The sequence below is a fragment of the Pan troglodytes genome, chromosome 9, assembly GCF_028858775.2.
Source record: "Pan troglodytes isolate AG18354 chromosome 9, NHGRI_mPanTro3-v2.0_pri, whole genome shotgun sequence".
Lineage (NCBI taxonomy): Eukaryota > Metazoa > Chordata > Mammalia > Primates > Hominidae > Pan > Pan troglodytes.
This window is the reverse complement of record NC_072407.2, coordinates 14,037,836-14,064,306: the sequence shown is the minus strand read 5'-3', so window position 1 is coordinate 14,064,306 and position 26,471 is coordinate 14,037,836. Positions and strand designations below refer to the sequence as shown.

The window sequence follows — 26,471 nt, the reverse complement described above, 5'->3', positions numbered from 1 at the left end:
CTAAGATTTTAACATCTAAAGATTAAGGAGGGTGTTTCCAATATCTCTCTAATCTAATGTAAACTCTGTGATAAAAGGGACTTTGATTTGTTTACTGCTATATAACTGGCACCTAAAATAGCACTGGGCACGTAATGGGAGCTTAATAGTGGCTGAATGGTTGAATCTGTCCTCCACATGGCTTTTTCTCCACACTGTTGTCAGAGTGGTCATTCTAAAAAACAGATGTAATCTGGCTACATCCCAGCTTAATAACTTGCTTTCACCTACTGTCAAAACTAACAAGAAAATATTGATATGTAGATGTTTATCTATAAAATTTTATCAATATGCATGAGTATTTACAAAAAGTTTAAAGTAGAAAACTACTTATGGAGAAACCCAGTCATCTGTGTATTCACAGGTAGCCATAAAAGATATTCTGTTTTCAGTGATTTGGTGCATGTGTGTAGAACCTTTATTGCTGTGCATACTTGAACTATGTAGAAATGTTAATTGAGGTTTCCAGCAAGTCCTGAAGTGGCACTGTATTTGGGCTCAATTTCCGGAAATACTTCCATTGGTGCTGTTTGCATGCTATTTAAGAAAATACTTGATATCTTTGCGAAATCAGTTTGAACAGCATTTTTTGTAGTATGTTCTAGAAACTACCAGGAAGTCATGATAATATATATATATTTTTTTTTTGGAGACCAGAATCAGCTCTTTTGAATCATAAATTGTTCTGTATATCTTATAAAGTGAAAATTGGTTTTGTTTATTGTCCCCAATAATTTTAATAGATTAAACAAATGAAACTATGTCTAGTGAATATTTAAAAATGAATGTGATGTTGGTGAATTGTACCAAATATTTAAGAAAAAAATGATACATCATGAACCAGTGGGATTTATCTCAGGGTTGCAAGTTGGTTAAACAATTGAAAATAAATTCACCGTATTAACAGACTAAGAAGGAAAAGCTATGTGATCATCTCAATAGATGTAGGAAAAGTATATGACAAATTCATATCCCACTCATTACAAAAAAAAGTTACTTCACAGTGGAATTAGAAGGTAATTTTCTCGGTCTAATAAATACACAAAAAACCTACAGCTAATACCAGATCTAATGGAAGAAGACTGAATGCTCTCCCTGTAAGTTTCAGAGGAAAAGTAAGGATGTCTGTCCTCACCATTCTACTTAACGTTATAGTGGAGTTTGTAGCCAGTGAAATAAGGCAATACAAAGAAATAAAATGGATAAGTATTAGGAAGAAGTAAAACTGTCTTTATTCACATATGATATCATATATAGAAAAAAATCCTTAGAAATCTAAACATACACAAAAAACTTCTAGAACAATTGAGTTTAGCAAGGCTGCCAAGTACAAGGTAAAATTTTAAAAACGTTTGGTTTCTATATAATAGTAACAAGTACAATTTTTAGAAATACTGTTTACAATAGCACCAGTAAACATGAAATGCTTAGAGATAGATTTACATGCCAAGACCTATACAATGAACAGTACAAAACATTACTGAGACAAATTAAAGAAACTGAAATAAATGAAAAGATACCCCATAACACATGTTCATAGGTTAGAAGACCCAAAATTCTTAAGATGTCAATTCTCAAATTCATGTATATTCAGTGCAGTTCTCATCAAAATCCTAGCAGGCTTTTTTGTAGAAGTTAGCAAGCTGATTCTAAAATATATATGGAGATGCAAAGGACCTAGTATATAACCAAAACAATTATTAAGAATAAATTGGCCAGGCACGATGGCTCACGCCTCTAATCCCAGCACTTTGGGAGGCCGAGGCAGGCAGATTACCTGAGGTCAGGAGTTCAAGACCAGCCTAGCCAACATGGTAAAACCTCGTCTCTACTAAAAATACAAAAATTAGTCGGGTGTGGTGGCACACACCTGTAATCCCAGCTACTCAGGAGGCTGAGGCAGGAGAATCACTTGAACGCAGGAGGCGGAGGTTGCAATGAGCCGAGATCGTGCCACTGCACTCCAGCCTAGGTGACAGAGTGAGACTCTATATTTAAAAAAAAAAAAAGAATAAATTGAAAAACTGATTTCAAAACTTACATTAAAGCTGTGGTAATCAAAGCTGTCTGGTATTGGTGTAAGAATAGCTAAATAGGCCAGGCACAGTGGCTTCATGCCTGTAACCCCAGCACTTTGGGAGGCCGAGTCATGCAGATCACTTGAGGTCATGAGTTCAAGACCAGCCTGGCCAACATGATTGAAACCCCATCTTTACTAAAAATACAAAAATTTCCAGACGTGTTGGCAGGCACCTGTAATCCCAGCTACTTGGGAGGCAAAGGCAGGAGAATTGCTTGAACCCGGGAGGCAGAGGTTGCAGTAAGCCGAGATGGAGCCACTGCACTCCAGCCTGGGTGACAGAGCAAAACAACATCTCAAAAACAAACAAAAACAAAATAAAACAAAAAAATAGCTACATAGATCCATAGAACAGAATGGGGAGGCCAGAAGTAGACCTACACATATATACATAGTTTATTTTTGACAAAGGCGTGGTAATTCACGAGGAAAGGATAGTCTTTTCAACAGATGGTGCTGGAACAGGACATCCACATGGGATAAGAAGTGAAATTCAACCCTTAGCTTATATCATTTATAAAAATTAAGTTGTTGACCTAAATATAAGAGCTTATGCTATAAAACTTCAGAAGAAAACATAGGGGAAATATTTGTGACCTTGGTGTAAGGCAAGGATTTCTTAGGACACAAAAAGCACAAACCATAAAAGAAAAAAATGATAAATTGGATTTTATCAGAATTTAAAACTTTTTCTGCAAAAAATACTGTTGAAAATTAAAATGCAAACCACACACTAGGAGGAAATATTGGCAAAACATATCTGACAAAGATCTTATATTTTTAAATATCTAAAGAATTCTTACAAAATGTTAAAACAAGCCATTTGATTTGTATTAATGGATAAAAGAGTTGAGCAGACATTTTATCATAGAGGATATATAGATGGTAAATAAGCACATAAAAATCTATTAGCCATTAGGGAAATGCAAATTAAACCTTAAAGAGATGCCACTATACACATCCTACAATGGCTAAAATAAAAACACTGAAAATATCAAAGGCTGACAAGGATGCAGAGATATCAGAACTCTCGAAATACAGCTGGCCGGGCACGGCGGCTGATGCCTGTAATCTCAGCACTTTGGGAGACTGAGGTGGGCCGATCACGAGGTCAAGAGATCAAGACCATCCTGGCTAACATGGTGAAACCCCGTCTCTACCAAAAATATGAAAATTAGCTGGACTTGGTGACGCATGCCTGTAGTCCCAGCTACTCAGGAGGCTGAGGCAGGAGAATCACTTGAACCTGGGAGGCAGAGGTTGCAGTGAGCCGAGGTCACACCACTGCACTCCAGCCTGGTGACAGAGCAAGACTCCGTCTCAAATAATAATAAAAAAATAGTACAACCCATCTGGAAAACAGTTTGGCAGTTTATTATAAAGTTAAACTTATACTTGCCATATGACTTAGCCATCTCATTCCTAGGGATTTACCCTGGAAAAAAAAATCAAAACTTACATTAACACAAAAACCTGTACGTGAATATTAATAGCAGCTCTATTTGTAATTCCCAAAACCTGGAAATAACCCATATGTCCTTCAACAGATGAATGGATAAACACACTGGTACATGCATACAATAGAATACTACTCAGCAATAAAAATGAACTGTAGTATACAACAGTGTGGATGAATCTCAAAGATGTTGTCATGAGAGAAACAAGCCACTCTCAAAAAGTTATAAATAGTACAATTTCATTTACATAACATTCTCAAAAAGACAAAACCATAGTGTCAGAGAAGAGACCAGTAGTTACCAGGGTCTAGGGGTAGCAGGACAGCATGACTATAAACAGATGGCAATGAGAAATGTGGGGAGTGATGGAACTGTTCTGTATTTTGAATCTGACTGTGGTTATGTAATCTAATGTGGTTATGTGCTAGAATCTATAGAACTATATAGCCAGAAAACAAGTCCATTTTACTGTATATTACTTTTAAATATAAAATGAATGTTAAGTATTTTTTCTCAGTACTCTGAAAACATTGCTGTTTGTGATTTTATTTCTTTTTCTAAGTAATTTCAACTTTTATTTTGGATTTGGGGGTATGTGTGCAGGTTTGTTACACAAGTATATTGCATGATGCTGGGGTTTGGGATACAGATTGATCCCATCACCCAGGTAGTGAGCATAGTACCCAACTGTTTTTCAACTCTTGCCCCCTTCCTTCTCTACTGCCTCTAGTAGTGCCCAGTGTGATTTTCTATCATCTAACGTTGTTGAGCTTTTTTTCCCCCTAATTCTTATTTCTTTGTAGATGAACTGCTTTTTTTTTTCTCTTAACAGCTTTTAGAGTCTTTCTTTAAATCACTGGTGTAATGAAATTGCACCGCAATGTGTCTCAGTATAGTTGTCTTTCATTTGTCCTATGTGGACTGTCTGCATCTGAAGACTAAATTTTTAAAATTATTTCTTCTACATTATCCCATCTGCCTTCTCTCTTTTTTTTTTTTTTCTTTTTTTTTTGAGGTGGAGTCTCACTCTGTCGCCCAGGCTGGGGTGCGGTGGCACCGTATAGGCTCCCTGCAACCTCCGTGTCCTGGGTTCAAGCAGTTCTCCTGCCTCAGCCTCCCGAGTAGCTGGGATTACAGGCGCCCACCACCACGCCCGGCTAATTTTTTTATATTTTTAGTAGAGACAGGGTTTCACCATGTTGGCCAGGCTGGTCTCAAACTCCTGACCTCAGGTGAGCGGCCCGTTTCGGCCTCCCAAAGTGCTGGGATTACCGGCGTGAGCCACCGCACCAAGCCCCCCATCTGCCTTCTCCATTCACAATTTCCAGTACTCATGTTAGGTATATTTTAGAAGCTTTAACTTCATCCTCTATATTTTGTAATGTTTTTAAATTCCTAAATATAGAGATAAAATGAACACATAAGAAAAAAATTTTCTTCAAGCCCTTCCATTGCATTTTAATTGTAACAATTATGTTTTTAATTGCTTTTTCATAGATGTATAGTTTCAAACTCTCTTGAGGATATTATTTATAATTCACTAGAAGGTTTCTTTTTCATGAATTATGTTTCCACAGACTCCATTTTTATATTCAGTTCAGTATCTTACTTGAGAGGCAAGAGAACATTGAGGTTTCAAGCACAAATACTGGAGTAAGACTACTCAGGTTCAAATTCTGGCTCTGCCATTTGTGGCTATATAATCTCAGGCAAATAATTTAACCTCTGAGAGGCTCAGTTTCATTATCAACAAAAAGGACATAATTACAGTACCTATCTAATCGAGATGTTGTGAAGATTAAATGAAATAATATCTGTAAATTCATACTTCAAATATGTGTGATACTTAGTAAACACTTAATAAGTGCTAACTAATTATTACCATATGCCAGGTGCAGTGTTCTAGTTTCCAGGCATATAAAGTTAAAAGTGACTTGGTCCATTCACTCAAATAACTTAAAATAAAGCTTGATATTATTTGTCAAGCCTAGCATTCACCTTCTATTGCAATGGGAGTCATTGTGCATATAAATAACAGTGGTATTCAAAACTGTGGTACATCCTTTATGGTTTTGTAGGTTTATTTAATGTTAAAATATAACGAAGCTGAAACTGTAATAAAAAAATCCTTTTGCCTATTTTTTGCTTAACATTGTACTTGGAAAGAAGGGAGAAATATGGGGGCTTGCATATGAAAATACCAAGGAGAAAGCATGTAAATGACAAACCAAAGCATGGATGGGCTTCCTCAACCGTATTAGATATGGTAGGAGTAAGTATGATGTGGAATAGAAGGTGATAAATAAAATAGGTTGACTAAAGCAGCAGCTTGTGGCAGGGGCCCATATGGTCGGGTGGGTAGAGAGGTGGATCTGTACCAAGAAGGGGGCTAATAAGCCTGGCAGAAGAGTTTGGTCATTATTCTATAATGGTCAGAAAATAGCTGAATTTTGAATAGGAGAGTAATGTGATACAGAGAGGAATTTGTGTTTTTAATTTTTGTCCTTATGTAGAAGATGCAAATGTTTTCAGTGTTTTGGGCAATTCAAAAAAACTTTTTTCTGAGCTGTGTCTAATCTAAACTCTAAAGGAAAGTCAGTTCTGTAACACATTGTTCCTTTCAATCTAGTTTTTTCTTTAATGTTTAAATATAACATTTTTTAGAGATTCCAGAGTTTTATCAAACTGGAATGTTGGCCACAACAGTTCAAAGGTATCTAGGTTAAAAGTACGAAGTAATTGAGGATAATGGGAAATTAAGATTGCAGGGCTCACTCTTCAATTGTAGCAGGAAAATTAAAGGTAAATTACAAAGCAAAGTTCAGAATAAAACATGTATCAGTATTCAAGACCTTGCAAGTTTATAAAATGTCTGGTATGTTTATTACTACAATGCTATTATTTGGTCAAAGCACACAGGACTTCAGATTGTGTATTTATGGACTGATTCCCCAACAGATAACCGCACAATTCTGGAATGCGGTTGCTGTGTCAATAGTTGTAGACTTATTGTTGTAAGTTTTTTCCCTCTTTCAACCTAATTAACTTAGAATGTCTCTAACGTGATTTGCAAAGAATTTTTTATTTATATTTTGCAATCAGCATTTGAGCAGCACACAGGTTTGAGACATGCACTACAATGTGTAAACATTTTGTAAGATAATAAATAGTGCCTACTAGTCTAAATGTTTTATGATTGCCTGTTCCCTGCTAATTGGTCATGGATTGAAATTCCCCATTGTTTAATTTTTTTAATTTGTGGAAAATTATTATAAATGAGTGTGTAGGGCTTCATATCACAGCTGTTGTCATTTAAAGTTTGGACAGTGTCATTACAAATGAAGCCCTGCTGTGAAATCAAAGTCAAAAGGCATCTTGGCATCCCAACCATTTCCTTGGGAGAAGATTACAGCTCAAGTCTGTTGAACTTTATTGCCTTGGGCCTCATGACAGTCTTCAGAAACATGCAAGGCATTTCTGTTAAAGAAATTCAGATGTGCTAGGACACAGATGACATTCTTGTGCATAGCAGTGTCCTAAAGGGGTGAGGAATAAGTCAGGAAGAAAAAGATGATTCATACTTTTTGCTGCATTCTGGGATTATTATATATAATCCATAGAGAGGATGGAGACCTTGCAGAGATACCACATAGGAAAAAGGTGCGGTGTTTTCCTACATGGCCTGACTGTATTTTAAAATAAAAACCTAAACACAACTCCAAGGTAATGACTGCCTTCAAAGTAATATTTTAGTTGATTTTAATATTCTCTTTGAAGGAAGTTCTCATTGACTCATATTTCTTTTCTCCCTCTCCTTTCTCACACACATTCATTTCCAGAGGTTTGACTGAGGGAGAGCTGCTACTGAGTTTCAACAGTCACTCTTTTTATATGTAAAACTCATGTTCTTGAATTTAAAACAAAAGATTACTTGTTCTGACTTAAAAATCTATCTAACCAGTAACTGGGCTCCAACAAAGGTCCCCACAGAGACATCATAAAAGAACATCATTGTCCTCTAATTTAAGGATGTATCTTATTCAGCCATGAATTTATCTCATCCCTTTAAAATGTGTTCTTATTTGTCATCCCTATTTCCTCCTGGGATAAAGAGATTCCTGAGTTCATTAGCTACAGCATGCCTGGCACATAGTAGATACTCAATAAATATTTGTTGAGTAAATGAAAATCGTTATTCAAAGGAAAATCCTGATTATGCTCAATGTTAATTCTGGAAATCCAAGACCTAGTAAGATCATTTGTTCTACTGTTCTTTCAGCTTTGTATGACATTCAAAAAGGCATATCACTCATTCAACAACTTGCCATAAATATTGATAACTGCTTCTTAATAAAAATGCCATTAAATTGCTTATAGTCTAGTAAAGAGACATACAAGTAAATAGATAATCACAATAGAGTGTGATATGCTAAGCATTTCCTAGCCTCAGTGATAATAACATTTATTGAGTACTTTCTATGTACCAGGTACAATTTTAAGTATTTTACATGCATTAATGATTTCTAACTTAATTGCATTGTGAGCTGACAACTCTGTCTATATGATTCAAAACATTTTGAAATTTACTGATAGTTTTTTGTTTTGTTTTGTTCTTGAGACAGGGTCTTGCTTTGTCACCCAGGCTGGAAGGCAGTGATACAATCATGGCTCACTGTAGCCTCCACCTGCTCGGCTCAAGTGATTCTCCCATCTCTGCCTCCCAAGTATCTGGGAGTACAGGCACATGACACCACACCCAACTAATTTTTAATAATTTGTAGAGATGAGCTCTTACTATCACTCAGGCTGGTCTTGAACTCCTGAGCTCAAGCAATCCTCTCACCTCGGCCTCCCAAAGTTCTGTGATTATAGGTGTGAACCACCATACCCAGCCCTGATACTTATTTTATGGACCAGTATGAGGTCAGTTTTTTTAAATCCATGTGAACAGTTCTGGGTACAGTGTTAGAAAGTGCAGCGTCCATTAGAGCAAGCAAGTTTTTGTATACAGTGTTCTATACATATCTATTAGCTCTAACGTTTACAGTATTTCTTTTAATCTTCAATATGATGACTGATTTTTCTACCTGCTTGACCTATCAGTTACTGAGAGAGGTATATTAAAATATTTTAGCATGATTGTAAATTTATCTGTTTTTCCTTTTACATCTGTCAGTTTTTGCTTTGTATACTTTGAGGCTAAGTTATTAGGTTTATATACATTTAAATTGTTATAGCTTTCTGGTAGATTGAGCTATTTATTATTATGTAATGCTTCATTTTATCCCTAGTAATGCATTTTGCCTTAAAGAGTATTTTATATTCTGATTATTAATATAGCTACCCCAACTTCTTTTGGTATTTGCCTGGTACATATTTTTTCATCCTTTAAATTTCGTGTATCCTTAAGTTTTATATATATATATGTTGTTTATAAGCAACAAATATTTAGATTCTGTTTTTAGATTGTCAATCTTTGTTTTTTTAACCAGAACATTTGGTCCATTTGTGCTATTGTATTTGTATTTGTTACAAGTAGTTAGACAGGCATGAGCGGGGCAGGAGAAAGCTGTCCCCCACCCTCTAGGAATGTCAGGTGATAGTTGGGCAGTTATCACTTTGCCTCTCTAAAAGTGATAAATTGGCAGCTGGCACCAGGGAGAGTCCATTTCCTGATTGTCCACACCTGGTACACTAAAGTGTTAATTGAATGCAGGCACCAGGGAGAAGCAACTTCCTGGGCATGAGCATTAAGAGACAAAATGGCAGAGTATGACCTCCCAGGGGCACACCACCCAAAAAGGGAAGAAAGCCACAGATGGGCGTGCATACAACTTCCTAAACACACTGCACATGCTCACCTCCCAAGTGTAAGGAGGGCACTGCACTTATGAGTAGCCCAGCCTAAGGGAAGAATCATGGGAAAGGGGCCAGCGTATAAATAAAGTCCTAGGATCAAGGTTAAAATGGCACTTGACCTTCACGTGCCCGCTTGGGTCTCTTCCAAGCATTATTTCATTTCTTTCCCATTCTAAAGCTTTTTAAAATAAACTTCCACTCCTGCTCTGAAACTTGCCTCGGTCTCTTTTTATGCCTTATGCCCCTCAGTCCAATTCTTTCTTCTGAGGAGGCAAGAATTGAGCTTGCTGCAGACGCATATGGATTCACCATCAGTAATACCTTGGATACCTTGACTGGTAACATATTTGGTGCTGTGAGACTCAGATATTTGCCACCACTAACACATTTATTCCTACCATCTTATTTTTTTTCTTTTTCTGATTGTTTCCCTTTTCTTTTTCTTTTTTTTTGAGACGGAATCTTGCCCTGTCGCCCAGGCTGGTGTGCAGTGGCACGATCTTGGCTCACTGCAAGCTCTGCCTCCCGGGTTCACGCCCTTCTCCTGCCTCAGCCTCCCCAGTAGCTGGGACTACAGATGCCTGCCACCACACCTGGCTAATTTTTTGTATTTTTTAGTAGAGACGGGGTTTCACCGTGTTAGCCAGGATGGTCTTGATCTCCTGACCTCGTGATCCGCCTGCCTCAGCCTCCCAAAGTGCTGGGATTACAGGCGTGAGTCACCACGCACGGCCAATTGTTTCCCTTTTCTGAGTTTCTTTTTCCACTTCTTTTTTGTTTTCCCTTGGGTTCAGGTTTGTTGTTTTTTTTTTTTTTTTTTTTTCCTATTATTCCATTTTTTCCTCCACTAGTTTGGAAGTTGCAACCCACTCTATTTCTGTTTCTTTCGTGATAATACAGAAATTCTTAAAGGCTTACTTAATTTATCAAAATCTATCAAAATCTAACTCCAATCCACTCCCTTAGAAAGTCTATGCTACCATGGTTGTATAGTTTAGTTGTATCTTAATTTTCTTTGCTATCAAAAGACAATATTGTCATTGTTTTATACAGTCAATGTGTGTTTAGATTTACCTACATATTTATCTCTTTTTTGGCTCAGTTATCTTCTTACATCTCAGACTTTCTATCTGGTGTCATAGATGGCTTTAGAGATCCCAGGATTATTGTCATTCTTGTTAATTGAAAAATCAAATCTGTAAAATATTTTAAAGAGGCTTATTCTGAGCCACTAGGAGTGACCACAGCCTGGTAGTTGGGTTGCAGTTTAATTTTATATATTCTAGGGAGACAGAAATTGTAGGTAAAATCATAAATCAATACATGGAAGGTGTACCTTGGTTCATCCTAAAAAGGTGGGATATCTTGTGGGGTGGTGGCTTACAGGTCATAGGTGGATTCAAAGATTTTCTGATTGGCTACTGATTGAAAGAGTTAAGCTTTGTATAAATACTTGATGTCAGTAGAGTAGAAAGAAATGCTTGAGTCAAGATAAGGGAGTTGTGGAGGTCAAAGCCCTTATTATGTAGATGAAGCCTCATAGGTAGTAGCCCTCAGAGAGAATAGATGGTACATGTCTCTTTTTAGACCATAAAAGTGTCAGACTCCCAGCTAATCTCTGCCACAGCTGAGAAAGTCCTAGAAAGGGAAGGCCTGGCTGCATTAATGGAGATTCTCTACAGATGCAGATTTCCCCCACAACAGATGACTTTGCAGGGCCATTTCACAATATGTCAAAGAAAAATATTTTGATTTCCTTCAGGGTGTTCTATCTATCATGTGATGCTGTATCAGAATCAGGTTGGAAAGGAAGCTGCTTTATGCTGGGATAATTTTAAAAACCTGTTTTCATGCCTATGATCCCAGCACTTTGGGAGGCCAAATGTGGGAGGATCACTTGAGTTCAGGAGTTTGATTCCATCCTGGCCAATAAGGTGAAACCCCATCTCTACAAAAAATACAAAAATTACCTGGGCGTGGTAGCACATGCCCGTATTCCCAGCTATTCAGGAGGCTGAGGTGGGAGGATCACCTGAGCCCAGGAGGTCGCAGCTGCAGTGAGCTCACACTGCACCACAGCACTCCAGCCTCCAGAGTGAGACCCTGTCTCAAAATATAAAAATTTTTTAAAAACCCATTTAATGAGATTTTATGGTTTATAGGGTATGACTTAACCCCTGCCTTGCATGGCCTTAGGTCGTGTTTATAATCTGGTATCTTATTGCCACAAAGAGTCTGTTTTGTCAGATCTGTAATTTACCTAAACACCAAAAGGGAGAGGGCGTAATGGGGCGTGTCCGACCTCCCTTCCTGTTATGGCCAGGAATTCAGTTTTTCAGGTTTCCCTGGGATCCCTTTGGCCAGGGGTCTATTCATTTGGTTGTGGGGCTCAGGATTTCATTTTTGGTTTATATTCTTCTAATGGACTTCCTCCCTTTAGCAAGTGCTAGTCTTCTTGTCCTATCCGTTGAGTCTCTTGAGTTCACAACTAATACTAAAATTTGCTCACCACCAGTTCCTAAGTTAAAATTTAGCTTCAGTGCTCTGTTTATCTTTCCAAGTTTCTACTTATATTTTGGTCTGCATATTCCTTGCTTTCTTGCCAATTTATTGCATTGTATTAAAGATTTTAAAATATTTTATCTATCATTTAAAATTATTTTTAGAAAAATTGCCTATCAGATTATGAAAACAACCATAAGTCAAGAAATAAAAATCCATAAGTAAATTTTAAAATGATCTTTTGGGCTGGGTGTCATGGCTTATGCCTGTAATCCCAGCATTTTGAGAGGTGGAGGCAGAAGGAAGCAGGAGTCCAAGACCAGCTTGGACAACATAGTGAAACCCTGCCTCTACAAAAAAAAAAATTAAAAATTAGCTGGGTGCGGTGATGCGTGCCTGTAGTCCCAGCTACTTGGAAGGCTGAGGCAGGAGGATCGCTTGAGCCCAGGAGTTCAGGGCTGCAGTAAACTATGACTGTGCCACTGCACAGCCTAGGCAACAGAGCAGGATCCTGTCTAAGAACATTTAAAAAAAATTTTTTTAAATGATCTTTTTGTTATAAATAAAGTTTCAGTGCCGCAAAAGAAATAGCACTCAAATGTAAAATTGTCTTTTTCTCAGCAAGGCAAGTTACTTCTATAGAAGGGTGCACCCTTACAGATGGAGCAATGGTGAGCTCACACTTGGACAAGGGAAGGGAAGGGGTTCTTATCCCTGACGCACGTGGCCCCTGCTGCTGCGTCCTTCCCCTATTGGCTAGGGTTAGACCGCACAGGCTAAACTAATTCCGATTGGCTAATTTAAAGAGAGTGACAGGGTGAGCGGTTTGGTTTGAAAAATGGTTATGCAGGGTGGAGAATGAGTCAGGGTGGAGCAGGTATCACGTAATTGGAATGAGTCAGGGCGGAGCAGGTAACCGGAATGAGTCAGGGTGGAGCAGTAATCGAAAAAGGTTGCTTTATGAGGAAGTTAAGTTTAAAAGTAGAAGGCAAAGAATTGAACATACTGACATATTGATTCTTTAAAATGAAATTTAGAACTCATATCTAACATTTTGGTTGGGATTCTTTCATAGGATTTTTGATGATCTTAAATCATCATTTTCCAAAATATATTCTACAACTGCTTTCTTTTAAAATACTCAGTGAAACTGGGTTTACAAATGCTGTATACCAAATTCCCTTCATGGAGTCACAGTTTAAAATCCTGCCAAATCCTGTTTTTTTAAAAAAAAAAAAAAAAAAGAAGAAGAAGAAAAGGAAAACCTTGTTTAATTTTGTTTGCCCAGCATTTCCCCAATTCCCCCCGAGTAACAGCTATCAGTACTCTACAGAGCTAGTATTAGCAGAACAGTTTAAAGAGCTCTCCCCACTCATCCTCCCCTCGCCATAAAAATAGGAAGTCCTGAGTCTTCCTTGCAGAACCAAGCTGCTTTTTCCTCATATGTTATATCTGATGATATCATCAGGGATCTTGCTGTTTAATAGAAATTCTAGATATTTGCTTTTTATGATGTTTTCAGGGTCTAACCCTGCCTTAGAAATGGGGACCATATTGACTACCAGACGTATCTCAGAGTCCTCAGTCTACTAGTGATCTTTCTTTTTCCTCTCTCTCCTCCATTGGAGTTTCCCTGTTAGTGTACTTGGGACCCTTCTAATTCTCAAGAATCAAAGGATTGGATAAAATCTCACCGTTCATCTAGTTGAGCCCTGTTGAGATTCATTAAACAATAAATTTAGATGTAATAACTCTTCAAGTGGCTTTTTTTTTTTTTTTTGACAGTGTCTCTCTGTGTCACCCAGGCTGGGGTGTCACGGCATGATCATAGTTTGCTGCAACCTCAAACTCCCAAGCTGAAGCGATCCTCCCATCTCAGCCTCCCAAGTAGCTGGGACTACATGCATGCACCATCATACCTGGCCAGTTTTTTATTTTTTTAATTTTTTGTAGAAGCAGAGTCACCCTATATTGCCCAGGCTGATCTTAAACTCCTGGGCTCAAGCAATCCTCCTGCCTTGGCTTCCCAAAGTGCTCAGATTATAAGTATGAACCACCACACCCAGCCCAAGTGACTATTTTATTGCTCTCCTTTCCAACCTTGAAGATTTATAGTCAGGGCCTTTTGATTTATTCTACTCACCTGTTCTCTAATAATTTCAGAAATCACCAGTGACCTCTTATATTCATCAGTTTCTCATGTTTTTGTTGTTGTTTTTTTTTTTAATCTTTATTTTACTAAACTTCCTCTAAAGCATGTAACACTGTTGGTCATTTCCTCTTAACATCTATGATACCATTCTCACCAGTTCTCCTTCCCCATCTTGATTTTCCTCTCTGCCTTTATATAAATACATATCTTTCCCAAGTTTCTGTCCTTAGCCCCTTTTTCTCATTATTCTCCTTATGTTTATTCCTTTATTCACTTATTCACTTCTCCAATAAATGTTTATTTAATAGGATGAATTAGTTAAAATATTATTTTTAGCATAATATAGGAAGCTTGAGCCTATCTTTTACTTTTTTATTTTTAACTGGGTCACAGAATGTGAGCCATATGAGAATGACTTTTTACTGCTGAGATTTATCTTATAATCCTTTTTTTTAAAGACAGGTCTCACTCCGTTGCCCAGGCTGGAGTGCAATGGCACCATCTCAGTTCACTGCAACCTCTGCCTCCCAGGTTCAAGCGATTCTCCTGCCTCAGCCTCCTGAGTAGCTGGGACTACATGCACAGGCCACTGTGCCCAGCTAATTTTTGTGTTTTTTGTAAAGACAGGGTTTCACCATGTTGCCCAGGCTGGTCTTGAACTCCTGAGCTCAGGTGATCCACCCGCCTCTGCCTCCTAAAGTGCTGGGATTACAGGCGTGAACCACCGTGCCCAGCCTTATAATCCATTATTGTTTCAGTAGTCATTGCAATAGAACATGCAGTAAATTCTAAACTGTTTTTCAGAATTGACAATACATGAAATTCAATTGAAAACTCTTTTAGCTGATCCTAGTACCAAAAGCACTCAGGCTAGAAAGACTAGCTTTAGACTAGATGGCCACTTCTAGGCTAAGCTCTTGAAAGAAAGTTTCTTCCTTTTTCCTCAGGGCAGTACTCCGCCCTCCCCATCCGCAGCAGTAGTTTGAAATAGGCAAAGATTATCTTTGCCTATTTCCCTTCTGACTCTTCCTCACTTCTGACTTTCCCTTCTGACTCTTCCTCCTGTTTTCTAGAGTGCTTCTCCCGGGCACTAGTGCACTTAGGCAGCTCTAAGCCTTCTGCTGCTCTCCTGGTCAGGTCTGTTCTCACCACCCTCACACTCTAAAATTAGTGCTGGAAGTTCAGACAATCCACATGTTCTACCTCAAAAATTAAAGGAAAGCAAGTACAAAAGGCAGTGTCTAGAGGAAAAAACACCACACTGATAGGTAGATAAATCTAGACTCCAGTTGTGGCTCTGTGGCTGACATCTATGCCTCTTTTCTCTAGTCTGGAAAGTGGAGGAATTGCACTGGAATAATTGATGTCTAAGGTCCCAGCTCTATGAGTTTAAAATCATTTCATGCAAACTTATAACGGATGGATGAGGAGTTTTGATGGAGATAGCTACATTGTCTAAAGTCAGGGCTTGAATCACTATTCTTCACCCACTAGGAAAATCAATTGCAGCTTTTGCAGCCATTGTGGGCACTATTCTGGATTCTGGCCACATTGGACCCCACTGCTAGACAGAGGAAGGACTGGTTAATATAACTGTATGAAAATATCTATCCGCCGGGCATGGTGGTTCATGCCTGTGATCCCAGCACTTTGGGAGGTTGAGACAGGCGGATCACTTGAGGTCAGGAGTTAAACCCCATCTCTACTAAAAATATAAAAATTAGCCGAGTGTGGTGGCATGTGCCTATAATCCCAGCTACTCGGGAGGCTGAAGCACGAGAATCGCTTGAACCTGGGAGACCGAGGTTACCGTGAGCTGAGATCACACCACTGCACTCCAACCCTGAGTGACAGAGCAAGACTCTGTCTCAAAAAAAAAAATGATCTAACATAATGTCCATGTGGTAGCATGTGTCAGAATTTCTTTTTAAGGCTGAATATTCTGTGCATCTATATGTGTGTGCTTGTATACCGCATTGTGTTTATTCACTTATCTGTCAGCAGACACCTGGGTCACTTTCACCTTTTGCCTATTGTGAATAATGCTTCTGTGAACATGAGTGTACAAAAGCCTGTTTGAGTTCTTGTTTTCCATTCTTCTGGGTATATGCCCAGAAGAAGAATAACTGTAATATACAGTAATTCTATATTTAGTTTTTGCATGTGTGGAATCACTATACTGTTTTCCACAGTCACTGTGCCATTTTACCTTCCCACTGAGATTTCCTGACCTTTCTGTTCATCAGCATTTCACTCAATGGGTTTTAGAATCAGTGATATATCTTGTCTGATCAATAGCAAGATCCTCCCCGCCCCACCCCCCTTTTTTTTTTTTTTGAGACGGAGTCTCATTCTGTTGTCCAGGCTGGAGTGCAGTGGTGGGATCTTGGCTCACTGCAACCTCCACCTCCCGGGTTCAAGCGATTCTCCTGCTTCAGCCTCCCAAGTAGCTGGGATTACAGGCGCCTGCCACCATGCCTGGCTTTTTGTATTTTTGGTAGAGACAGGGTTTCACCATGTTGGCCAGGCTGGTCTCAAACTCCTGACCTCAGGTGATCTGCCCGCCTCAGCCTCCCAAAGTGCTGGGATTACAGGCATGAGCCACCGCGCCCAGCCTGAAAGATAACCCTTTTTGTATAACAATAAGAAAAAAATATCTCCAGTCAATTATAAGATGATCCCCATCTCAGAAATGTTAAAATGTGCAAAAAAATGTATCTTAGACTCAATGGAATACAGTTGCTGAATATACTAAAACTCCCTCCAAAAAAAAATTTGTGTAAGTTACACAACTTTTAACACAGTCTTTGTAGAGCAGGAAAGTAAAGGTGGCTACTCAGCAATAATGTATGAAAATACCTTTCTCAAATATACTTTTACCTTATTTATAAAAGAATGTGCTTCACACACAGTTTTTTCCCCCAAAACTTACCTAGCTATGTCTTAATGGCAATTTGGAATAAGAGTACAAACCCCTCCGTCAGGTCCTCTGCAAAATAAAAAGGTAAAAACCCCATAGGACAGTAAACAGTGTATCCCAGATGTTAGTTCGCATGTATTTGTGATTTCTGGTCAATATCCTAATGCTCTTTTGTCTTTGTTTTGCTTAAAGGATTGTTCAAGTTTAGAAGAATACAACATTGCCGCAGCATTACTCCCTTTGACCAGTGCTTTCTATAGGGTAAGTTTCATTGGTCCATATATAAGCTTGTTATGATTTACATAAATGTATTCAGTTTGATTTATTATGGAACTACATGAAAATCCTGTCCTCTTAGTAGCATGCCTAAGATATATCTGCGGTTATATTTATTGTAACATTTATTGCATGCTATGTGTAGGAAATTTAATATAGAACACTAAATCATCTCCTAAAATAGCACCCACACCCATTACATCCTTTTCCTTAATTTTCTTTATAGTACTTCATAACACCTGAATTTATGTTACATATTGGTTTGTTTACATGTTTTTTCCCCATCACAGAAAGTAAATTTCATGAGGCTGGGATATTGTCTGTCCTCTTTACTGCTGTGTCCCAGGGCCACTCAGTAAATATTTATTGAATGAATGACATTGAAGCCAGAAATTAGAGTTTAACTTTACTGGTAATTTCTGCGAACCTTCTGAGAATTTTCTGGAATGTTCAAAGTGATTTTTTAAAATTCTGTCACTTACTACAGTTATATCTATGCTTTTTCATAAATAGATTCATTCTTATGGCAGAAAAAACCAGCAAATTTCTGTACCCGTGAAGGACTTGTAAAGAATTAGATAACCACCCACACTCAGAACAATGCATTTAATACATCCTTCTGAAATATGCAATCATAAACAGTAAATCTGTGGTAGCAGCTGACTTACTATTCAGCTACATGCACAGTCAGCTTCAGGAAGCAATAAGTTAACAAGTTTGGTAACTGCCATACTGTTTCTCTGTGTTGGCAGATTAATCATACATAGGTTTTAGTGGTGGGCTTAGATTTGATTTTTTGTGGTTGGCATGGTTTGTTGTTGGATGAGTTTGTTTTGGGTTATTTTGGTTTAGGGATGAATCAGTCAAGGTCCAATCAGGAGCCAGAAACCACACCAGTAATTTGAACAGAGAAATTTTATTTTATTTTTATTTATTTATTTATTGAGACAGAGTTTTAGCTCTTGTTGCCCAGGCTAGAGTGCAATGGCTCAATCTCGGCTCATTGCAACCTCCTCCTCCCATGTTCAAGTGATTCTCCTGCATCAGTTGCCCAAGTGGCTGGGGTTATAGGCATGCACCACCACACTTGGCTGACTTTTTGTATTTTTAGTAGAAATGGGGTTTCACCATGTTGGTCAGGCTGGTCTCAAACTCCTGACCTCAGGTGATCCACCAGCCTCGGCCTCCCAAAGTGCTGGGATTACAGGCATGAGCTACCGCGCCTGGCCTATTTTTATTTTTTTGAGGCAGTGTTTCACTCTGTTGCCCAGGCTGTAGTGCAGTGGCACAATCTTAGCTCCCTACAGCCTCTGCCTCCTGGGCTCAAGTGATCCTCCCATCTCAGCCTCCCAAGTAGCAGGAACTACAGGCACACGCCACCACACCCAGCTAATTTTTTTTTTTCTTTTTTTGTGACGGGGTCTCGCTCTGTCGCCCAGGCTAGAGTGTAGTGGCGCGATTTCAGCTCGCTGCAACCTCCACCTCCCAGGTTCAAGTGATTCTCCTGCCTCAGCCTCCCGAGTAGGTGGGACTACAGGCACGTGCCACCACACCCAGCTAATTTTTGTGTTTTTAGTAGAGACAGGGTTTCACCATGTTGGCCAGAATGGTCTTGATCTCCTGACCTTGTGATCCGCCTGCCTTGGCCTCCCAAAGTGCTGGGATTACAGGTGTGAACCACCGTGTCCAGCAGATTTTTTGTATTTTTTTGTAGAGACAGAGTTTCACCATGTTGCCCAGGCTGGTCTAAAATTCCTAGACTCAAGCTGTCTGCCCACCTTGGCCTCCCGAAGTGCTGCAATTACAGGGGTGAGCCACCACACCTGGCTGATTTTTGTATTTTTTTGTAGAGACAGAGTTTCATCATGTTGCCCAGGCTGGTCTCAAATTCCTAGACTCAAGCTGTCTGCCCACCTTGGCCTCACAAAGTGCTGCGATTACAGTGGTGAGCCACCACGCCTGACCAGAAATTTTAATATAAGGAGTTATTAAGTAGTAATAGGGGATTAACTACTAAGAGGTAAAGAGAATTCGTAAGAATACAGAAATAAAATATAGGGAGCAACTACTACCTCTAGGGCTCAGGCATGCTACCTAACAAAGAAGCAAACTTGGAAGAGAGCCCCTTCCCAGATCTAGGCTGATTCAGATCATGTTGGAGAGGTGTTGTGGCCACTGGATGGCATCGAATTTCAAGAGACCAGAACTGGCAAGCAGTAAACTGCCTGCTGGAGTGCTGGCAAGACTTGCTAGGAAGCCCCCCACTAGGATGGCCCTGAAACTTCTAGGGTGCTAGTGAAACTTGATAGGAAGCTACCACCTGGGGTACCACTGAAACTTTATAGATAGCACTGCCACTGTGGTCCCACACACCACCATTAGGTGCCTACCACAGGAGCAAGAAGGAGAAAGTACACCAGAACTAGGAAGAGAATACACTTTCTACTGCAGTGTTCCTTCAGCACCTTTACTGGCAAAGCTTAATATTCTGCATTTTGGCAAAGGAGAAATGTTTATAAGGGCCAGTTCCAGTATCACAAAGCAAGACAGAGAAGGATAGATTTGGAAGAAAGAAGTACTGCATTGATAACAGAGGGGTTAGGTAAGGTAGATCACACGGATTCTCGGATATTTTCTAAATCTTTACCTTTTGGAAAATTATTTCTAGTGCATATTAGATTTGTTAATTCAGGAAGTAGATGTAAATTACATATTCCTGGGCACAAATTGCAAATTAGCCATCCTCATACTGTCCAGCCAGTATAAACTCCTGGGTCTTGCCAGCATTGCTTCAGAGAATGGACTCAGCTGCTTGTCTTGTTTAAACTTACTTTTAAAATACTTTAAATAACATTATTAATTTTTTTCAATGGAACAAAAGTTTATTGAGTATCTCAATATAAAAAGCTACTATAACAGGCAACATCTGGGCAGCAACATTAATAAAACATTGACATGGTCCCTAGGAACTTATATTAATAGTCTAATACTGCAGATAATTTTTAAAAATCAAACTGGTCCACAATGCCACCAACCAGATGGACATTATCTTAAGTAAAAGTTATGTATATACCCGGTGCGGTGGCTCATGCCTGTAATCCCAAAACTTTGGGAGGCCGAGGCGGGCGGATCACCTGAGGTTGGGAGTTGAAGACCAGCCTGACCAACATGGAGAATCCCCATCTTTACTAAAAATACGAAATTAGCCGGGCGTGGTGGCGTATGCCTGTAATCCCAGCTACTTGAGAGGCTGTGGCAGGAGAATTGCTTGAACCTTGGAGGCGGAGGTTGCCATGAACCGAGAGCGCACCATTGTACTCCAGCCTGGGCAACAAGAGCAAAACTTCGTCTAAAAAAAAAAAATTATATATATATAATTTTTTTTTTTCCAGCTAGTACAGAAAGGAACAAAATGCAAAGTAAAAGTTCCCTTTTCCACCTTCACCCCTTTTCCTCTGAACCATTGGTTTCCTTCCTGGGGAAAAGGAGTGGGAGTGAGGGTCAGGGGCCAGGGAAGAGTCACGCATTACTGCCAGCACATGCAGATAAAAATTTTCTTTTTTTTGGTGGTGGATCACTTGAGGTCAGGAGTTCGAGACCAGCCTGGCCAACATGGTGAAACCCCATCTCTACTAAAAATACAAAAATTAGCCAGCCATGGTGGAGTGCGCCTATAGTCCCAGCTACTCAGGAGGCTGGGGAAGGAGAATCACTTGAACTCAGGAGGCAGAGGCTGCAGTGAGCCGAGATCACGCCACTGCACTCCAGCCTGGGTGACAGAGCAAGACTATGTCTCAAAATAAAAATAAAAATAATTTTTTTAAAAAGTATCGTTTTTAACAAAAACAATCAAACCATTTACTCTATTTTCACACCTTGATTCTTTCACTTAGTAGTACATCTTGGTCATCCTCTCATAATAGCACATATACCTAATTATTTTTAATTAATCCATTTATATTTGTAATGAAAAGATGGTATATATGTACCTACTATTCTCATATGAGCAGGATATTTCGTTAGCCCAGATGAAAGGTTATGTTTATCTTTTGGAGTTTTATTTAGTGTCAGAGTGTTCAAGATTTCCCACTTGTAACATCGCCTGTCTTAGCTCCTTTGGAATTTGTCATGCGACAGCCACCACAAATTATTTTTTCCCCTAGATTATAAGCCTACAGTTCCTTCTTACTTCTTTCCACTTTTACTAAGTAACATGTAATTCATTAACTCTTACGGAAGCCTTCTTTGAAGGTGGTACCTTAACAGCCAGGTTTAAATTCTTAGGATTACTTTTACTGTGAAAAATAATGTAATCTTTTATACTTATGTTTGTTGTTTATATGGTACTTTCATTTTCGATTTCAATTTATTAGCTATGCCAAGCCCTGTGCTTATATCTGTTTCAGAGTAATCACAGATTAGTAACACATAATCCCTTACCCTCACGACACATACTAATGGCCTTTCATATCCATTGATCAGCTGTTGACAGTAGAGGAATCATTTCAAAGTTGATGAATAATAACATTGGGCTACTCATTGATTTACTTATGCCCTTTGCATTTAAAGATTATGTTTATTAAATTCAGAGCCAGAGTGTATACTGAGAATATGTAAAGCAGGGGTTCATGTCTAAAGATTACTTTTTTAGAAGGAAAATAATAAAGTAAAACCCAATAGAGCAGAAATAGAACCACAATAGGATACTTTTGTATTATTCCTTCCCAACAATAGCAGTGAGCAACAGTGAAAGTCATGGCCCCTTCACCACAAGCCACCATTTAACTTTTTTTTTTTTTTTTTTGAGATGGAGTTTTGCTCTTTTCGCCCAGGCTGGAGTGCAGTGGTGCAATCTCAGCTCACTGCAACCTCTACCTCCTGGGTTCAAGCGATTCTCCCACCTCAGCCTCCCGAGTAGCCGGGATTACAGGTGCCCACCACAATGCCCGGCTAATTTTTGCATTTTTACCGTAGATATGGGGTTTCACCATGTTGGCCAAGCTGGTCTTGAACTCCTGACCTCAGGTGATCCACCTGTCTCAACCTCCCAAAGTGCTGGGATTACAGGTGTGAGCCACCGCACCCAGCTGCCACCTTTAACTTAATGCCTTCTCTCCAGTGACCCATGCACCTCAGGGTCACCCTGTTGTGGTTCTTAATAACCAGGGTATTCCAGAGGGTTTCCTGGAATCTGTCAAAATATGGCAAAGCCGTCCCATTACTTCTTTGAGGCACATCTGTTGGTTATTGATACTCAAAATGACTCCCAGGAGAGCTAACACTTTCTCCTTTGGTACCCTTGTAGCCTGTGTTTACCCTGGGAGGAAAAATAAATACCCTATTCACCTTAAGTGCAATCATCCTGAAGTGAAGCCTTTCCAGATTCTAAAGATCCCCCACATGTAGTTGGCATTTGAGGAAGTTTTATTGATTGAGTTAGGTCTTACTTCAGAATAAGAGCATTATTCAGACACTCATTCTCAGGAGAAACATATTTTTTCTTCAAAATTCTCCATTCAACATGTAAAAATTTATTTTCTAGTATCTAGCCATTCAAAAGATTTGTTTGAAGAAGATTATTGAAGTATAATTTATATATCATAAAATTCACCCATCTTAAGTGTGTGTATTAGTAATTTTAGTGTTTTACAGAGTGGTAAAACCATCACCACAGTCTAATTTTAGAACATTTCTCAAAAACAAAAATAAGTAAGTAAATAAATAAATAAATAGGCCAGGAGTGATGGTTCATGCCTGTAATCCCAGCGCTTCGGGAGGCCGAGGCAGTTGGATCACCTGAGGTCAGGAGTTCAAGTCCAGCCTGGCCAACATAGCGAAACCTCCATCTCTACTAAAAATACAAAAATTAGCTGGGCATGGTGGCACACTCCTGTAGTCCCAGCTACTTGGGAGGCCGAGACAGAAGAATCTGTTGAACCTGGGAGGTGGAGGTTGCAGTGAGCCGAGATTACGCCATTGCACTCCAGCCTGGGTGACAAAGTGAGACTCCGTCTCAAAAATAAAAAATAGAAATAAATAAATAAATAGGTAGAACATTTCTGTCACCCCAAAAAGAAACCTTATGCCCATTCTCAGTCGCTCCCCATCCCCAGGCAACCACTAATCTGCTTTCTGTCTCTATAAATATGTCTTCTCTAGACATTTTATTTAAAGGGAATCATACAATATATGTTCTTTTGTGTGTTGCTTTTCTCACTGAGCATAAAGGTTTTGAGGCTCACCCATGTTGTTAGAAGATTTCGTTAAGACTGCTAATTATTAAGAATTTTCCACACCTGGAGTGCTTAGGTAACCTGTATTATTTCAAAATGTGTCTAATTCAGTATATAATATACAATTAAACTAATTCTCTTATAAATATATTAGGAAAAAATGTGAGATGTACAACATGACTCCTCAGTTTAAAGAAATATAAATTTACATTTCTACCTGATTTTATAGTTATTTAATTTCTTTATTGCTGAATTTTAACTTTGGCTTATACATTCTACGTAAAGACCCACTAGTTTATCTGGCTGTAAATAAAATTTTTAGACCTAGTTATTATTTCCATTTCAAAATATGAAAGCCCATGGCAAGTAAATTCAGGGTAGGGTAATAGGAAAGTCTACCTGGAAAAAGTAATCTGTGTCATTTGTATGAATCTAACTTAACCTAATCAGAGAAGCAGTTAGAAAAGTCACTTGTGTCATTTGTGTAAATCTAACTGACCTAATCAGTTAGTGACATTAAAGTACAGAGAGTCACAGCATTTCCTGAGCTAGCTAAGTGGTGACCTTCCTGCCACCATCAGACTCTAGGTATTCCCCCAGCCGATACTCCCTAACATGAGTAAAGTAAAATCTGTGTTTTTCATGTCAAAGCCTGGTGTTTCTCATGTAAGTTCATTTACCTAAAAGAACACAGTAAAGAATGGGAGTCCAGAGGCAGGTGATAGGAATCATAAAGAGAGCTAATAATCCCAGCACTTTGGGAGGCCGAGGCGGGCGGATCACGAGGTCAGGAGATCGAGACCATCCTGGCTAACACGGTGAAACCCCGTCTCTACTAAAAATACAAAAAATTAGCCGGGCGTGGTAGCGGGCGCCTGTAGTCCCAGCTACTCGGGAGGCTGAGGCAGGAGAATGGCGTGAACCCGGGAGGCGGAGCTTGCAGTGAGCCGAGATCGCGCCACTGCACTCCAGCCTGGGCGACAGAGCGAGACTCCGTCTCAAAAAAAAAAAAAAAAAAAAAAAAGAGAGCTAATATTTACTGAACTTTTACTATATACAAGATGCTATGTTTGACTTGCAGTACCTAATCTAACCCAGTGAAATTTTATTCCATTTTAAGATGAAGGAAATGTGGCTTGGAAAGAATCTATACTACCTAGCTAGTAAATGTCAGAACAGGACTCACTCAATTCTGTCTGATTTCAAACCTCAAGTTCTTTAACTATAATAGAGTTCTTCAAATGAGTTCCAATTTATGAAGCATACCTCTAGAAACTTTTTTTTAATCTTTTTGCTTAGAGATACTGAATTGACATCACTCCTGCCCTCTAATTTCTTCAGGCATTTTCACACATATAACCAGCAAGGATACTTCATTAAGTTTTGGCTTAGAGGGGGCAAAGTCAAGTTGTTATGGTTTAATTAATCGTTACATAGTATTATTTATAAGTTTCAAATATTCATATATTTCTCTTTTTTTTTTTTTTTTTTTTGAGACTGGTTTTTAGCTCTGTTGCCCAAGCTGGAGTACAGTGATGCCATCTCAGCTCACTGCAACCTCCACCTCCTGGGCTTAAGCAATCCTCCCACCTCAGCCCTCCTCAGTAGCAGGACTGCAAGCATGCACCACCACACACAGCTAATTTTAAAAAATTTTTTTCTTTTGTAGAGATGACATCTCACTATATTGCCCAGGCTGGTCTCAAACTCCTGGGCTCAAGTGATCCTCCCCCTTGGCTTCCCCAAGTGTTGGAGTTATAGGCATGAACCACCATGCCTGGCCATTTTCACGTATTTCTAATAGGGAACGTAGTTTTCAAAATTACACTAAATACACTTTTGTATTTCACTGATAATTCAGAAGTTCCTTGAATACTGGCTTTGCCTTACTAATTAATATGGATCCTGATTGTCCTTCTATAGATACGAGAGTTTGTAGGTAATTCTGATGGAATACAAATATGCCGACTTTCATAGTATTGAGATTGTGGCTAGAAGAAAAATCTTATAGAAATGTAAAAAATAGATATTTCCTAAGTCATCACTTTTAATTGGTAAATGATAAGAGGTCTCAAAAATTTACAAAATAGGAAAAGGATTTTGTTTTTTTTCAGACTTCATGATCTGGATACGTCGCATTTCCTACAATAGGTCTCAAGGGATTATATTTTTGACCACAAAAAAAAAAGATAGGGGAGGGAGTGGGTGATGAAGGGTTTTTTTTCATCGTTTTTTTCTGCTGTAAACCAAATATTAATCTTAAAAATAAATTAGTCAGCAGAAAAATGTTTGAGAGTGAAGACAAGCATCAGTGCTGGCTGAATCCAAATTTGGCCTGGAAAAGATGTGACTGTGTTTATTACAGCACATCTTTCCAGCACAGCAGAATTTTAGAATGGTCAGAGAATTAGTGTCTTGCTTTTATTTCCTCCCTTCATTTTCTTCTTGTTCTTTAAGACAGTTTAGCATTCCTCCTCCTCGTCTTCCCTTTCAGCACAACCTCTCCTTGCTTCTCCCACTTTTCCTTTCTAGTTTTGAAACACTGTTCCTCTATCCTACTGCTCCTGAAAAACTTCTGCTTCTGAGAAACTGTGAATTATTATAATTAGTTTAGAACTAATGTTCTTTATTAAGATTAGTTTATATATACTATTTAAACTAGTGATAGAAGGAAACTGGGGCAATTTACTCAGAAGCTCTAGAACACTTATTGTGTTCTTCAGTGAATAATTAACAGTATTTTTAATCGTATTAAATTTATTTTTATAATAATTACTAATTTTTAATTTTATGAAATATTTTTCTGAACTTATCAACTTTTTTGAATGATAATTAACTTTTTTCATGTGATGGACAATTTTTTTTTATATGATGAAAAAAAAGTTTGGACCCTTTTGTTCATTCTTCAGAAAAATGAGGCAGCCTACTAAGACTATTTCTTTCTCTACTCCAA

The 26,471-nt window shown here is 38.7% G+C and overlaps 1 protein-coding gene across 7 annotated transcripts in view; it reads left to right on the top strand.

Annotated features, from left to right (window-relative positions):
* SBF2 (SET binding factor 2) overlaps window positions 1–26,471 on the top strand; it is a 516,757-nt gene that overhangs the window by 381,697 nt on the left and 108,589 nt on the right. For all 7 annotated transcript variants that reach the window (XR_010147145.1, XR_010147144.1, XR_010147143.1 and 4 more), the window contains one exon: window positions 17,202–17,270. Coding sequence is in view for 4 of the 7 variants with exons in the window: in XM_016920369.4 (XP_016775858.4) it covers window positions 17,202–17,270 (69 nt within the window). In the remaining 3 variants the exon portion in view is untranslated. The remainder of the gene's footprint in view (window positions 1–17,201; window positions 17,271–26,471) is intronic.